The following is a 17922-nucleotide window of genomic DNA, read 5'->3' on the forward strand; positions in this document are numbered from 1 at the left end:
ACTCTGGTCAAGCCACCAACAGCGGATTTTCTATTCCAGAAAAGCTTTCAGCTAACCCGCAGAATTTCAATGAGAGAGAGAGAGACTTCTTTTTAGCTTGCTTCTAGCTTCAAAAGCTAACATTCAAACCTGCAGCTCAGGGCTGAAAATGAAAGAGCTCCTATCACCTGACCTGTCAACCAGTTTTTCTCCCAACAATGCAGGGCTATAAAAGATCCCACATTAAAAAATAAACAAACCCCCATTATAAGCAGCAATAAAAGGACATCTCCAGTCTAGCCACCAACAATGATATCAGCTGAATCACAGAGCATGATTTAAAAAAAAACTCTTAAACGTACACTAACATCACAATGGTCATCAACAATGCTACAGATGTGGATGCTTCAATTAATCTAATATATGATAAAGCTGAATGCTGTGCCCTTCATCACTTAACTTGATGACTGTAAGACCAGTTTACCATTTTAATATTTCATAAACAGGATACAACCCAACAGGCGAACATCCTCACTCTCAACAGCATCCTTCCTCCTACCTTCTCCTGAAAGACAACAGCAGTTTCTAGTCCTGGCATGATATCCAACAGGAGACGGCATGCTGACGTATTGACTGAAGGATCTCTACTGGTCATCACGTACGTATTCACCAACTGTCCAGGGATCAAAGATAGAGGAAATGAGGAAAAATAAAATTAAAATATGTAAAGGAAACAAGTGTATGTTTTTCTGCTCACAAACAAATGGCACAGTGGCTTAGTATTGAACTTTTTCTAAAATACTCCTTTACACCCTCTCCATTTTATTAGCTAAAGGTAGCATGAGATTCAATCCTGTGAAATGTAAACTTCATGAACAGTTGTTTAATCATATCTAGAACAGCTGAACCGGAAGACATGGCCTGTGCTTGAATGGTGGTAAATTTAAGACAAATCTGCAGAATCACTGGCCTCAATTTTAACACCCCACTCTTCCCCACACTCCCCGAACCTCTACTGAACATGGAGATATCAGGATCACAATCTCATTCCTACCTGAAGTCTTGCCAGGCCGTGAGTGATAGACAAGGCCTAATTAACATACCAAAGTCACAGCCCAGTGACTTCACTGGTGCAGGAACTTAAATTTATCAGCAAGCAATGGAAGGCCTGGCTTGCTGGATTTCCAGCAACTGATCTTTCTTATTTTATATATTTTTTTCTTTAATGTAGTAGGAGGCCCATTGAGTCTATACCAACTCTTTGACAGAGCAACTTATCCACACCAGTCTCTCCCCCTGTCCCCGCAACCTCGCACATTTACCATGGCGAATCCACTTAACCTGCACATCTTTGGACTGTGGGAGGAAACTGGAGCACCCGAAGGAAACCCACATAGACATGATGAGAACATGCAAACTCCACAGAGTCACCCAAGTCTGGAATTGAACATAGATCCCTGGCTCTTTGCTAGCCACTGTGCAACATGCTGCCCTGAGGCAAGAGCTACCAACTCCCCAAAATGTCTCTTTCAGCACAGCTTACAAGCTGGAGAAGCAGAAATATTAATTCTCCAGAAGCCTTTGGCCTCCTTGAACCCACATCACCAACCTCCACCCTCAGCTTTCCTGACTGGGAGGCTCACCCTAAGTTGGACTTCCTATGCTCATAGTTGATCTCAAAGATACTGTTTCTATGAACAATTTGATTGGATTTATTGTCACATGTATTAGTATACTGTGAAAAGTACTGTTTCTTGTGCACTAGGAGACAGTGCAGAATATAATGTTACAGTCATAACTAGGGTGTAGAGAAAGATCAACTTAATGCAAGGTAAGTCCATTCAAAAGTCTGAAGGCAGCAGGGAAGAAGCTGTTTTTGAGTCGGTTGGTACATGATCTCAGACTTTTGTATTTTTCCCCAATGGCAAAAGGTGGAAGAGAATGTGTCTGGGATGCATGGGGTCCTTAATTACAAGCAACAAACAAGTGGTCAATCTAGAATGACCTTCAGAGATACAGTTCACCTGCTCAGAATGCAGGCTAATAATCGATTTTAGCTAGGGATCAGTTTGTTTTCATCTGAGTTGATGCATTTTTTAAATTTACTTTTCTCCCCATGGAGTCTCAGAATAGGGCTTTAATTAGGTTGATTGTCAGTTATGTGCTTAAAGGGAGGAGCTAAGCTTACAGAGAAAAGCAGGCAGTTACTGCCAGGTTCTGAAAGAAGAAAGAGGTGTCTCTCGCTCTCCCTTGGCTACTGTTTGGGATCTGCTAGGAGAAACAGCTCGGTCTATCTCTCTCTCTCCCCACAGGTACCCTGGAGGCTCAAGAACTGGCAGTTCAAGTACACAGTAAGCTTGTCTGCTGCTAACTGATACTGAAGAGTTTAAATCTATGAGAAATAGTTCTTGAATTGGAACTAATTAGAGGTAGGTTAGCAGTTAAGAATTGTATCTTATGTTCAAGTATTTCAATTTGTACAAGTTAAGCCAATTCATTTGTTATAGTTAAACTGTACTGTTAAATAAAGTTTGTTTTAATAAAAGCTTCCTAATGTGTCAATAGAATCACATCTGGAGTGAAACACCTTGGGTGGAATTGGCGGGGGGAGGTGTAGACTATGTGAAGGTCCATTGACAACAGGCGGGATTTTCTAGTCTTGGGGTGATTATCGCCAGAAAATCCGACTCCTTATTCCCACACTAATGCCAAACTAGAAAAAAAACTGTTGGGATCTAGTTGGGTTTCTGATCCAAACTGTAATGATGTCTGTATGATTCTTCGTTAAAAAATATACCAAACTGATCTCAACATCTTACTCTTCACCTTTGTCCTGTTTCTTCTTCTTCAAGTATCCTCTACCCTTTCTATGAAAAACGTAGTGGTTGCTGCTTCAACTACGGTAAGCGCTAAGGCAATCCACTTGCCAAGACGACAGCTTAAATATAAATTCCTAACCCTGCCTCACTCAATTATAATTCTAAATTGATAACTCCTTATCCTTCCACAGAGAAAATCTACAAGCTCACAATATAAAATTCCCTCACAATGCCAGGATTTTCACCTGTACTATAAATCCCAGACATCCATTCTCAGTGCTGATCATTAACCCCACCCCACTCTCTACCCCATTATCCATTGTACCACCAGCATTGTTTTTATTTTAAAATGCCTCTTCTAATCAAAGTTATTTTCTTTTTTCATCCAGGGAAAGCGGGCGGGCAGAAGAATGAGAACTGGTGCAGATGCACTTGTGCAAAATCAATGCTACTTTAGGCTGGCTGATTAGGAAGAACAGGAGAGCAGGCCAAAGAGGATCCTCAAGCGATTTCATTCTCTTTTTGGAACAGAGGCTGAGTATGATATCAGAGGAAAAAAGAGACCCAAATTCACTTCCTCCCACTGTGTTGTTATTGGATTTAACATTGAAATTTATTTTGCTGTCAAACTCTATTATTTTCTGTGATGAGGGGGGTGCTATGACTGTTAGTAGCTCACTACGCATATGTACCATGATGTCCCCATCAACATCCATTATCCTGAGGCAAAGTTGCAAACTCCTCCAATCACAGAACTGTCTCCCACTACAAGTTCAAAGGAAAAGTAAAATTACTACTGTTTCGCCTCATTATCAAAACCAAAAGAATAGTTAATCAGTTTCCCAAATTAAAAAAAAATTGTCCTATGGTTTAAAAAAAAATTTGGCTATCTACACAATAGAATGTGGTTACTTTTGATTGGCTTATCTTGACTGGTTTTGCAAACTGGAAATCACCTGCATCCTAGGACAGCTCCATTAAAGATAGATGAACTTTGATATGTGAGTGAGGGTACAAGGAAACCAAGGGTGTTGGAAGCAGATTATCATTCAAGAGAATCAGCTGAATACGTGAACAAAAAATTACAGAGCAGTATGGAAACAGCAGACAAATGGGATTAATTGGCTTGCTGTACCAAAGAGCTGGCACAAACACAATGAAATGAATGGCCTCCTTCTGTGCTGAGAGAATCAGAATGGCTCAGAAAGAAGATATATGGCCCATCAAATCCAGGCCAGCGTGCTGTAGAACAATCTAATCAGCTTCAGACGCCTGCTCCAGGCCAATAGCTCTCTCAAGTATCATCCAATCTCCTTTTGAAATTATTGATCATCTTTGCTTCCATCACCTAAGTACGCAATGTATCATTCTATGGTCAGAAGAATTTGGACTTCATATAGTTGCACCTCATCTATGATTCTGCCCAAGTTTGCTTTTTGCTGCACTCGCATTACTTAGCAATAGACATACATACCGAATTCATAAAATCATCATTTTTGAAGAGTATTTTTAACAGATGTCCAAGTCTACATTCTGGATCTGCTCGACCTGAAAAAAAAATATTATCTGCACATTACAAAGACTAGCACATTTTTCATATTAGACTCCAGCAATCAAAGCTTAATAACTATTAATTAAGGTCAATTGAGTTTCATGTAGGGGTCAACCTAATATTTTACATCAATCCCAGGCAGAAGTGATACTTTTGCAAGAATGCCCAGAAATTGATTAGTAACATTTCCAGATTTTGGAAGAGTTCAGCAACTTAAAATTTAAAAAATATTTCAAGTTGGATGGATTCTTTAAGAGTTGTCTCTCTTTCAGACAAGCAGACAGCACAGAACAGGAGACGACTGACCGAATCTTTGAAGAAGCTGCACAATTACTCATACTCCACTTAGGGGGCTAAGAAAGGTACATTGTTTCAAAGCACCAGTGGCAGAGCAACTATACAAGTTGAGATAATGCAGTAAATTTGTTAGCGTGATGACTGTAGCTGCTATAGATATGTGTATATATATATATATATATACACACATATATATAGTTTTCTAATGTTTATGGGGAATGTTTTAAAATTGAGCTGTTTTCCACATGCTGTCAGTATTTATGGAATGAACACAGCTCAGATGCTGGGAGAGCAGGATAACTACTCGTTTCAGCCATGAAGTGTTTGCTTATGAGAGAGATAATGGATTTTTGTTTATAGATGAAGATTTCTCCTGGGGTTTTTGATTAGGTTGATTGACAGTGACATGTGGTAAGGTAATAAAGAAGGAGCTAAATCTGTAGCAGAATAACAGCTTTCAGTTGTGGCTGGGGTTTGTTTAAAGACAGGTCTGCAAACTGCTCGAAACTCAATCTCGCTCCAAAACCTTCAAGACTGTTTATACCCCTTACAGCAAGTAAGTGAAACTTTAAGTCTGTATGAGAACATTGCTTACTTAGAACTGAAAGTGTTAAGTTAGAAATTAAAGTTTTTTTTTAAACTATTGTTCTTTTGTTAAGAGTTAAACTACCTCATTTTGTTAGTTATATTTAAATTGTATTGTGAAATAAAGTTTGTTATACTCTAAAAGATCCCTAATTTGTCAGCGGAATTATTCCTAGAGTGAAACATCCTATACTTATATTTATACCAAAAAAAGAATTGTTGGCTTCCTAATATAATTTGGGGTTTTAGTCCAGGGCCCTAACATTAAGAAAATTAATGCATTTCAGTTATGCTATAACATTACCAGTTCAACATGTGAAACAAAATGGGTCTTAGCCAGAGGAATCCCTTCAAACTCACTTTCAGTTTGCAGCCACCTGGGTGAGCCTCATGGCTTAGGAACCAACACCACAGGTGATCATTCTTGAGCAAGAGGTTTCAGTCATTACTTAAAAAGTACCTCATTGCCTAACATATTCCACATACAATCTCATTGCGCTACTAGTACTAGTTCCCAGAGCACAAACCACAAAAGGAGCAGCGCCTTTCAAGCTGGCTCCACCATTCAATAAAACCATGAATGATCTTGAATCTCAAATCATCTTCCAACGCTTACCCACACTTCTTGATTCCCTTGGTAACCAAAAATCGATGTATTGGTTTTTAATATACTAATGGAACATTTTCAGCTCCCAGGATAGATAGAGAATTTCAAAGGATTCACAACGGAGTGAAGAAATTTCTCCTGCTCAATCTTGAATGAGACTATGATCCCAAGTTGTAGACAATCCAACCAAAGGAAACATCCTCCCAGCATGTACTGTGACAAATCCCTTAAGTTTGTATGTTTCAATTAGTTTGCCCTCACTCTTCACTCAAGTGAATACAGACCAGTTGACTCAATTTCTCTTCATAGGATACATCACACATTCCAGAAATAGTTTTGGTGCAAACAGTTGTTGCATTCCCTCTTAAGGCAAGTATACTCTTTCCTAGATAAGGGGAGGATACATAATTCTCCTAATATAATTGAAAACTTCTTTACTCTTACACTCCCATCCTTTTGTTTTAAAGGTGAACAGACACTTCATATTCTCCACCGTGCACTTCACCTGCATATTAGCTTTATGATTTGTGTACAAGGGCACCTATTTCTCTCTGAATACCAACATTTCCCATCTCTTACCGTTTAAAAACACTCCACTTTTTTCTTACAAATTGGCTAACTTCGCACTTCTCCACATTATATTCCATCTGCCACATTCTTGTTCACTCAGTTAACTCACCTAATAGCAGCATCTGCATTCTCCCTAACCTCTTTCTCATAGAAGGAGGCCATTTGGCCCATCAAGTTTGCACATCAACAATTCCACCCAAGTTCTTACCCAGTAAATCCTATGTATCTACCCTGCCAGTCTCCTGACACCAAGTGACAGTTTTACATGGTCAATCAACCTAACCTGCACATCTTTGGACTGTGGGAGGAAACCGGAGCACCTGTAGGAAACCCACACAGACACGCAGAGCACATGCAAACTTCACACAGACAGTGACCGAAGCTGGAAGTGAACCAGGGTCCCTGGTGTGATCCAAGCTTGTGTTTTTAAATGATAACTTTTCTGTTTGTAATCACTCACCTAACCTTTGCATCAGCAGCAAACTTGGATACATTGTTCTCCATTCCCTCATCTAAATCATTGATAGGGATTGTAAGTAGCAATCATTGATAGGGATTTTAAGTGGCAAAAACCCAAGCATTGATCCCTGTGATATCCTATTAATTATCGCCTGTCAACCTGAAAATGACCCATTCAATCCTACTTTGTTTTCTATCCATTAATTAATCCTTAATCCATGCCAATATTACCATGAGCTTTATTTGCGTAACACTTAGGTAGCACCTTATCAGTTTTTTAAAAAATTCAAATCAACTGGTTTTCCTCTCACCTACCATGCCAACTACACTTCAAAGACTAATTCCCTTCCTTAAATCTCTGTTAAATCTGATCAATATTAGGATTCTTGAAATGCCCTGTTACAAATTCTCTAATAACTGATTTCTTTATTATTGATGTCAAGCCAAATAGTCTGCTGTTGCTCATTTTCTCTCTCCCTCTTTCCTTGAATAGTTACAATTGCTACCAATGGCAACTCAGAAACAATGGAGTAGCAGCACAATTATATAATTGGCTATTTGGAGTTTTGCAATGAGTCCAATTGAAATCACGCACTAAACATATGCCCTCCCTGGAAGTTGTTTTCATGTACCTAACAAGTAAAACAAACTCAAATTAACTTAGGGACAAATTAAGAGGGGCAGCCCCCCAAAAAGGGGAGACGGCCCAAACAGAAACCAAAGTCCAAAGGAAACTTAAAACATTAAATCAAAATGTGATTATAAGGGCCTATTAACACACACCAGCCCCTGCGGTACCCAGTGGGCACAGAAGGCGTCAACCCCGCCCATGGAAACCGCATGCTCCCTCTCCAAGGACACCTGGCCGCGAACGTAGCCACGGTAGAGGGTCAGGCAGTCGGGATGGACGGCCCCGTCGATCGGCCGCTGCCTGGACCTACTGATGGCGCATCTCGCCAGGCCTAGGAGCAGGTTCACGAGGAGGTCAGCGTCCTGATACGCCCCTCTCCGCACCAGGTGCCCGTAGATCAGGAGCGTGGGACTGAAGTGCAAACAAAACATCAATAAAAGGTGTTTGAGAAAACCGAAAAGGGTGTGCAATCTATAACACAAAACATAGACATGGTCCATGGACTTATGCCCTCTGGAAACTATATAGTCACCAAGTGAACAGGAACATGTCTCCAGTTAACTGAACAAATGGAGATTCTCTGTGTTATTGCTTCTTAATCACAACACTATTTTTTGTTTTTCCAAAACATTTTTGAAGTGTTCTGCTTATGTCACTGGTAATGATTACATAGTCTGAGAAACAAAAGCAATTGAATTAGGTTTTTATTCTAGCAAATAGGTTTTAACCATTTAAGAGAGTGTCTTAATGATGCATTTTCATCCAATTCATTCACGGGAAGGTGACTAGCGCTGTCTGCGTGAGTTTCCTCCAAGTTTCCCTCCACAATCCAAAGATGTGCGGGTTAGGTTGATTGGCCATGCTAAATTGTCCCTTAATGTCTGGGGATTAGCAGGGTAAACGTGTGGGATTACGGGAATAGGGCCTGGGTGGAATTGTGGCCGGTGCAGAATTGATGGGCCGAATGGCCTCCTTCTGCACTGTAGGGATTCTACAATTCTGAATGGAGCCATGTTAATAGTCATGGGCGGCACGGTAGCACAGTGGTTAGCACTGCTGCTTCACAGCTCCAGGTACTGGGTTCGATTTCCGTCTCGGGTCACTGTCTGTGTGGAGTTTGCACATTCTCCTCGTGTCTGCGTGGGTTTCCTTTGAGTACTCCGGTTTCCTCCCACAGTCCAAAGATGTGTGGGTTAGGTTGATTGGCCATGCTAAGAAATTGCCCCTTAGTATCCAGGGATGCGTAGGTTAGAGGGATTAGTGGGTATAATGTGTAGGGATATGGGGATAGGGCCTGGGTGGGATTGTGTTCAGTGCAGACCTAAGGGGCCGAAGGGCCTCTTTCTGCACTGTAGGGTTCTATGAATCATGGTCAGGATTACTGCTTTCTGAAGGTAGCACTAGAGCTCAACTTTTATTGCTATTCCAAGCTAAATACGTCACTGAGAACCAACTGCAACATTTGTCCCAGTAATGACTTGGCATAGGCAATGTTCAGTTGGATCTGGACACCAAAATGATGTGGAGATGCCAACGTTGGACAGGTGTAAACACAGTAACAAGTCTCACAACACCAGGTTAAAGTCCAACAGGTTTATTTGGTAGCAAAAGCCACTAGCTTTTGGAGCGCTGGCTGCTCCTTTGTCAAGTGAGTGGGAGTTCTGTTCACAAACAGAGCATATAAAGACACAAACTCAATTTACAAAATGATGATTGGAATGCGAGTCTTTACAGGTAATCAAGTCTTAAAGGTACAGGCAATGTGAGCAGAGAGAGGGTTAAACACAGGTTAAAGAGAAGTGTATTGTCTCCAGACAGGACAGTCAGTAAGATTTTGCAAGCCCAGGCAAATCATGGGGGTTACAGACACTACAACATGAACCCAAGATGCTGGTTGAGGCCGTCCTCATGTGTGCAGAACTTAGCTATCAGTCTCTGCTCAACGATTCTGCGCTGTCGTGTGTTATGAAGGCCGCCTTGGAGAAAGCTTACCCGAAGATCAGAGGCCAAATGCCTGTGACCGCTGAAGTGTTCCCCAACAGAGTGCCTGGTGATTGTTGAGTGGTGTTCATTCATCCGTTGTCATAGCGCCTGCATGGTCTCCCCAGTGTACCAAGCCTTGGGACATCCTTTCCTACAGCGTTATCAGGTAGACAACGTTGGCCGAGTTGCACGAATACGTACCATGTACCTGGTGGATGGTGTTGTCATGTGAGATGATGGCATCTGCACTGATGATCCATCACATCTTGCAGAGGTTGTTATGGAAGGGTTGTGTGGTGTCGTGGTCGCTGTTTTCCTGAAGATTGTCCCCAGCCAGCTACCCAATGATCTGTTTGAGGTTGTACGGTTGTTTGAAAGCAAGAAATGGGGGTGTGGGAATGGCCTTGGCGGGATATTCGTCTTCATCAATGGCATGTTGAAGGCTCTGGAGAAGACGTCGTAGCTTCTCCGCTCTGAGGAAGTACTGGACGATGAAGGATACTCTGTCCACCATGTCCCGTGTCTCTTCATCGTCCAGTACTTCCCCAGAGCGGAGAAGCTACAACATCTTCTCCACAGCCTTCAACATGTCATTGGTGAAGATGAACACCTTGCCAAGGCCATTCCCACACCCTCACTTCTTGCCTTCAAACAAACCATTGTCCACAGCAAACTACCCAGCCTTCAGGTGAACAATGACCACGACACCACACAACCCTGCCACAGCAGCCTCTGCAAGACGTATCAGATCATCAGCACGGATGCCATCATCTCACAAGAACACCATCCACCAGGTACACGGTACATACTCTTGCAACTCAGCCAATGTTGTCTACCTGAAATGCTGCAGGAAAGGCTGTCCCGAGGCATGGTACATGCAGGCGCTATGACAATGGAGGAATGAACACCGCTCAACGATCACCAGGCAAGACTGTTCTCTTCCCGTTGGGGAACATTTCAGTGGTCATGGGCATTCGGCCTCTGATCTTCAGGTAAGCGTTCTCCAAGGCAACCTTCACGACGCGCAACAGCGCACAGTCACTGAGCAGAGACTGATAGCCAAGTTCTGCATACATGAGGATGGCCTTAACCGGGATCTTGGGTTCATGTCACACAACTGTAACCCCCACGACTTGCCTGGACTTGCAAAATCTCACTAACTGTCCTGTCTGGAGACAATACACATCTCTTTAACCTGTGTTTAACACTCTCTCCACTCACATTGTCTGTACCTTTAAGACTTGATTACCTGTAAAGACTCGCACTTCAATCATCATTTTGTAAATTGAGTTTGTCTCTTATATGCCCTGTGAATAGGGCTCCCACTCAACTGATGAAGGAGCAGCAAGTGCTCCGAAAGCTAGTGGCTTTTGCTACCAAATAAACCTGTTGGACTTTAATCTGGTGTTGTGAGACTTCTCACCAAAATGATCACATTTATTAGCATACATTCCCTATTCATTGGCCTCTGGAATTGCTGCCCAGTTCAATGGCAGGCCTCTTCTCAAATAACACTATTCAGATTTGGTCGGTGAGTCAGCTGTTGCCACTGCACCTATTGAAATGAAAGAGGTCAAGCTTACCTGGATGCCTATCATCAAAAGGATCAGGGTCAGCCTTATGGTACTCCTCAGTCTCCTTCTCAATGAGGTCTGAAATTCTAAAAAGAAAAATGACCATTTTTTCAGCACAGTAACCCGAAATACCATCTTCAGGCTATTTGATCTGTGTTACATCTATGTCCCCAGTTAACTGAACAAAAGGGGAATTCTCTACATTAGTGCTTCTCAATCACAACACTTTTTTGTTTTCCTGAAACCTTTTAAAGTTTTGCTCATGTCACTGATATGATTACCTAATCTGAGAAAACAAGGTCGAATTAGATTTTTATTCCAGTAAATGGGTTTTAACCATTTAAGGGAGTGTCTTAATGGTGCATGTTCATTCAACTCTTTCATGGGGAGGTGGTGGCATTGTTACTGAATTAGTAATCCAGAGACCTGGGAACAAATCCCACCATGGCAGATGGAAAAATTTGAATTCAATAAAAATCTGGAATTAGAGAAGTCCTAATGATGACCATGAAACCATTGTTGATTGTCAAATGTCTTCTAGGGAAGAAAATCTGCTGTTGTTACTTGGTGTGCCTACATGTGTCTCCAGATCCACAACGATGTGGTTGACTCTTAATTGTCCTCTTAAATGTTTGCCAGATATACTGGCTGACTGCCGAATAAGTCTGAGATTTTAAACATTCCCCTTAAACATAAATATATATTTATAATTCATGGCAGTATGAATTTTGAAATTCAGTTATGGGATGTGTAACTGTCCTCTGAAATGGTCTAACAAGCAGTTCAAGGGCAATGAGGGATGGGCAATAAATGCTGGCCCAGTTAGCACCCACCCACATCCCATAATTGAATTCCAAAATTCATACTGCCATAGATTATAAATATATATTTTTGTTTAAGGGGCATGTTTAAAATTTCAGATTTATTCTGCAGGCAGCCAGTATGTCTGGCAAACATTTAGCTCAAGGGTTGTAAAAACAAGTTCAAAACTAATTTCAGCTAGGTACTTGGTACATTGATAGAGTTAATGGACTTCTATTTAATTAAGTTTCCCCATGGGATTTTTGATAGTGATTGACAGGGTCATGTGATGATGTGGTTTTACATGCATAGCTAAGCCTGTAGCAGAAAAGTACCTTTTACAATTCTGGCTGAGAACTATTTGAAGACTGAGGATGGAATCCTCTCTCCCCTCACTGTCATGGGAACTATAGCCAGTGGGCCAGAAATTTTGATGGACCATTTAAAGGTCCATTGACCTTGGGCGGCAATTTCTAGCCTTGGGGCGAGCACGGCCAGAAAATCTCATCCTAGGGTTTCTACAAGCTGCCCGAGGCTCATTTTCACTTAAAGCTTCAAGACTATTGACTTTCATTATAGCAAGTATATTTATGGTTAACAACAGTATGTAACTGGCATTTACATCTGTAAGAGAAATGTTGCTTATTTGGAACTGAAAGTGATTAATTAGAAATTAGTTTCCTTTCACTTTTAAATGTTGTTCAACTATTAACAGTTAAGCTGCTTCATTTGTTAGTTATATTTAAACTGTTTTATCAAATAAGATTTTACTATAAAAAAATCCCTAATTTGACAGTGGAATTAATCCTGGAATGAAGCATCCAATCTTCACATTTGTGCCAAAATAGAAAAATAGTTGGCTCCTAGTCTGGCGTCCTAATGTAATTTGTTTAGGGCCCTAACAACTCCAAAAATTGAACTGATTCTGATGTGATCATCCAAGTTTGTGTTTTTAACAAAAACTTTTCTGTTTGTAATGGTAACTACTTTTCTTGGGGAATGGAACACTTTCCACTTTGGTGAGTCAGTGTTGCATCAAGCACTCACAGGTGTAGTTTGCATAATTATATGCAGAATAAAGCTCCTCCTATTGTTTTGTGGGTTAACTCATGGCCTAATCTATATGGAGAAAGTTTCCCTTTAATGATTGACTTAGGTCTGACTTGAGCAGAGTTCATAGATCATAGAACCCTACAGTGCAGAAGGCAGCCATTTGGCTCACTGAGCTTGCACCAATCACAATCCCACCCAGGCCCTATCCCTGTAACCCCATGCATTTACCCTAGCTAATCTCCCTGACATTAAGGGGAAATATAGTATGCCCAATCCACCTAACCCACACATCTTTGGACTATGGGAAAAAACCGGAGCACCTGGAGGAAACCCATGCACACACAGAGAACATGCAAACTCCACACAGTCACCCAAACCAGGAATCGAACCCAGATTCCTGGTGCTGAGGCAGCAGTGCTAACCACTGTGCAACAAGACTAATTTATTTGCATTATATATACTAAGCTACATGTTCAGTATACCTCTGTTGCATGCAGACTATTTCATATTCCTTAGAGTTCCTAGCCCACGAGTGCTGATGTTACTGTTTCATCATGATATGCATCACTATATCATCACCCACTGTGTGACATCTACAATACCATAGTGGCAAATGCTGACCTTGCCAGCAACATTCACACGAATGGAAAATAAAATTGTCCAGACACTGTCTCCCAAATGCAGTCTTGACTCCTCTCTTCCCATCCTAAATGGGCACTTTACCCCCCACAACTACCCCCAGTTCATCATGTCTTACCACCCCCAGCTGCAGCATCCAACTTTTCACTGAGTGCCATAAATCCCAAGATAAACTAATGTTTTGTCTTGACAGTCCGAATTTCCAACCTCTACATTCCTAACTGCTTACTTGGTCAAGACAGGGACAACATTCTGCCCATTGTTGTTCTCCCTTTCCCACTGCTCCAGTAGTGAAGTAAGCTCAGCTTTGGAATCAACATTTGCAGGAACGGAAGCCATTGTTGAGCCTGGTGAGAGGGCAGAGAAAGAGACAATAAATTGTTAGGTACACTAGAATCACCACTCTCTCCCTCCCTAGTCCATTCCTTATACTTATCTTCGAGATGGAGTTTTAATTCCAGTTGATTTGGGATTGGAACCCACAAAAAATATTGCACCTTTTATTCTGACAGTGCTGTTCTAATATAATATCAGAAAGATGCTGCAAAAGCTTTGGGATTCCCACTGACAGATGAGTTGCACAAGCTTAATATCCAAGGCCGCATGACTTGAACCGTGGGTCAAAATTCACCCGTGACTCTCATAACAGAGTGATCTCAGTAAGTAGCAGGTTGATCGTTTAAATGTATCTTGTCTCCCCCCAGTCTACATTAATCCCATCTGGTCAAAGTCAGTTTAAACACCAAAATGGATTTATTACACTTTAGCAGACTAGACCAAAAATAACAGCAACGAGGGAGAAACTGTTACGGTCAGAGGGCTTTTCTGTGCTACTCATTACTTGGAGTCAGTGACAGTCAATGCTGAGCTAACCCTCCAGCTCCAGCAAGTTGCTAAGAGAGCGCTGCGTTGTAAAATACCTTTGACGTGGTTTACTGCTCACCCTTTTTTGCCTGTGGTACTCAGCAAACACTCAGTTACAGACACTTGAGCCTATCTGGCTGTGGGTTACAGATTAAACCAAGCTTTTTTGCTCCCTCCCCTCTTTCATATTGCAAAAAGTCATCACTGTACAGTAAAGGAGAAACTTTATAAGTGAATATGAATATTTCAGTCGTGCACTTTTGAGAGGTCAACGAGAACACAAATAAAAATATAATAACAAGGCAGATATTTTATTCTGGAAGCCTGGAATAAAGTTGCAAACACTTTAATTTCCTTCTCACGGTATACACCACATGAAGTGTGGTCTTCAACGTGCACAACATTTTCTAAAATCACATTTAAAAGATGTAATCATCAGACCCAATCATCCACACACATTATAGGTTCATCCATTTAATTGTTTTGCAATGCTCTTCTTTGTTTCAAATTACTCCCCACATTCATCCATGTACCATCTAGACACACTAAAAGTGAAGAGAATTGTATTTTTGTAACTTAGCTGAACACACCATGAGGATTACACAACATACACTTTACTGAAACTGCACTGACAACTCTGATATTACAACAAGAATTTGCAATTATACAGAGCCTCTAACATACTAAATCCACCCCAAGATGTTTCTCAGGGTCATTATCAGACAAAAGGTTGACATCACCCAAATGAGGAGGTTTCATGACAAATGACCAAAAGCATGGTCAAAGAAACATCTTAAAAAATCAAAAAGAGCTGGAGAAAAAAGGGAAGCTTCCCCTTCGGGAGGGAATTTGAGTTCAGGCCTTGGCAATTGAAGACGAGCGAAGGAGTCATGAAAATCAGGCGCACAAGATGCCAGAACTGTAAGAAGTATGAAGGACTGTAGGAGATAAAGAGTGCTAAGGCCACGTAGGGACACAAGAATAAGAGCTTTCAAATCGAGAAATTGCCAGACAGGATATCAGTAAGCACAAGGGCAGTGAATGAATGGGACATGGTATGAATTAGGTTACAAGCAATTTTGGACAAACAAGTTTGTGGAAGAGCAAGGTGCAATATTGACCAGGAGTGTATTGGAATAGTTGTATGTATAGAAAATGTTTTTGAATAAGAAATGATAACATCAGATAGTTGAGACTGGTTGAAGATAAGCAACGTTACAGTGATGGAAGCAGGCAGGTCTGGATGATGGAGTGGATATGGGATTGAAGCCCAGTTTAGGATTAAATAGAAAACTAAGCAGAGTGTCCTATTGTGTGTGGATGAAGGACAATCAATAAGATAAAATTCCAAGTATCTGATTACCTAAGTAACGAGACTTGGCACTTCAAGGATGCCACCAAATGAAGTAAGTGACTGGAACTGATGCTCCCTTCTGAGTTCAAAAGACTGTGGGTTTAACTTCCATTTTAGGATTTGAGGACATAATTCAGACTGACACTCCAGGGCTGCTGCATCGTCTCTCAGACAAGATGTCAGATGAACCTGCATAGGTGAAGGCAAAAAACCTCTATGGCTATATTCAAATAAGAACAGGGCATTGATCCATCAATCAATATCAAAGCAGATTAACTGGCCACCTTTCTCATTACCACATGGGGGATTATACTGTGCTCAAACTGGCTGCCATTTCTCCCTACATTATAACAGCAACCATACTTGCAACGTAATTAGTTAAATGTGAAGCTTTTTGGAATGTACTTGTGGGAAATCTACTGTTTCAATACACGTTCTTTTGCTCTATGTAAGCATTTGTGACTCAGAACTGGCCTTCCCTTACGAGTACCCTATTCAAAAAAAGCGACATTTTAAAACATTTATCAAAGGATAAACCTAATGTAATGACTTTTATTTATGAAAGAACTATGGAAGCTAAGGCTCACATGCCCAGTCAATCTTGATCGTCAGTATAGTCCTCTATTTCTTTATCCCTAATGCGATCCTTTAGCTTCCTTTTGCATGTATATATGCTTTTCACCTCAGCTACCCCTTGTACTGCAGTCTAATCACTCTCAGGGTAAAGAAGTTACTTCAAAACAGTAATTTGCAGCAATGTTGCAATGGAATTATTAAATGGGATTTAGAAACATAGAAACCCTACAGCACAAATAGGCCATTCGGCTCATCAAGTCTGCACCGACCACAATCCCACCCAGGCCCCACCCCCACATCCACCCACTAATCCCTCTAATTTATGCATTCCAGGGCACTATGGGCAATTTTAGCATGACCAATCAACCTAACCTGCACATCTTTGGACTGTGGGAGGAAACCAGAGTACCTGGAAGAAACCCACGCAGACACGAGGAGAATGTGCAAACCCCACACAGACAGTGACCCAAGCGGGGAATCGAACCCAGGTCCCTGGAGCTGTGAAGCAGCAGTGCTAACAACTGTGCTACCGTACCAGACTTCTATTAACTTCATTGCTCACTTCATAGGTATGGAGTGAGAGAAAGAGAGTTCAATGTGAACTATAAATAGCAGCAATGTCACTAGGAATAAGCATTGTGCGGTGTGTGTGAACTATCTACTCACCAACATTGTACAATTACAGAATGTGTTCTTCCATACCTATGTTGTGCCTAGAGAGAACATTTTACACTGAGGCGAGGTACTTGCATGGGGTACTACAGATTAAAAGGCACCTCTTCTTCCCAGCATGCTACAACTTACCATGGTACATCTTAAAATGCTCATTATGTTTCTCAAAAGTACAGCAATGTTTTCATGCTGTTCCTGATATAATTATGTATGTAGAGCACAGTGCTGGTGTAACATAACTCAAAATACACCTGTGACTGGGTAAGACAGGAGTTATTTTTGTTTTGCTAGGTGTTTTCACAGTTCAAATAGACAAAATTTTACATGGATAAATGTATGAGTGTTCAATGCAGCACAAAAGAGCATTGCCATGATAACAGTTCCAGCAAATTTCAATGAGTTAAGAGTTTACCATGAATAATCTAAATTACAGAAACACAACTGTGCACGTGAACTCTAATACCCTGCTTATCATACTGCGATATCACTTATAACTTGGTTATATTCTCTTTCACCAAGGATAACATCCATTGACTCTGTCTACACTTCCCGCTGCCTCGGCAAAGCAGCCAGCATAAGTAAGGACCCCACGCACCCCGGACATTCTCTCTTCCACCTTCTTCTATCGGGAGAAAGATAGAAAAGTCTGAGGTCACATATCAACCAACTCAAAAACAACTTCTTCCCTGCTACTGTCAGACTTTTGAATGGACTTAAGTTGCATTAAATTGATATTTCTCTACACCTTAGCTATGATAGTAACACTTCATTCTGCACTCTCGTTTCCTTCTCTATGAACAGTACGCTTTGTCTGTATAGTGCGCAAAAAACAATACTTTTCACTGTATGTTAATACATGTGACAATAATAAGTCAAATCAAGTGGAATTTAAATTGAGGGAGGCAAT

At 41.1% G+C, this 17922-nt stretch overlaps 1 protein-coding gene across 1 annotated transcript in view; it reads right to left on the reverse strand.

The window, feature by feature from the left end:
* The window catches only part of dcaf1 (ddb1 and cul4 associated factor 1), an 81706-nt gene extending 65770 nt beyond the window's left edge, over window positions 1–15936 (reverse strand). Inside the window, exons 1-5 of the mRNA XM_080183690.1 lie at window positions 15777–15936; window positions 13779–13896; window positions 11066–11142; window positions 4273–4346; window positions 539–652 (exon numbers count right to left, since the gene is read on the reverse strand). Of these exons, the coding sequence (XP_080039816.1) occupies window positions 539–652; window positions 4273–4346; window positions 11066–11142; window positions 13779–13888 (375 nt within the window). The 5' untranslated portion in view covers window positions 13889–13896; window positions 15777–15936. The remainder of the gene's footprint in view (window positions 1–538; window positions 653–4272; window positions 4347–11065; window positions 11143–13778; window positions 13897–15776) is intronic.
* Between the last annotated feature and the right edge of the window lie 1986 nt (window positions 15937–17922).

This window comes from Carcharhinus amblyrhynchos, unplaced genomic scaffold (genome assembly GCF_965287045.1).
Source record: "Carcharhinus amblyrhynchos unplaced genomic scaffold, sCarAmb.v2.hapA scaffold_378, whole genome shotgun sequence".
Lineage (NCBI taxonomy): Eukaryota > Metazoa > Chordata > Chondrichthyes > Carcharhiniformes > Carcharhinidae > Carcharhinus > Carcharhinus amblyrhynchos.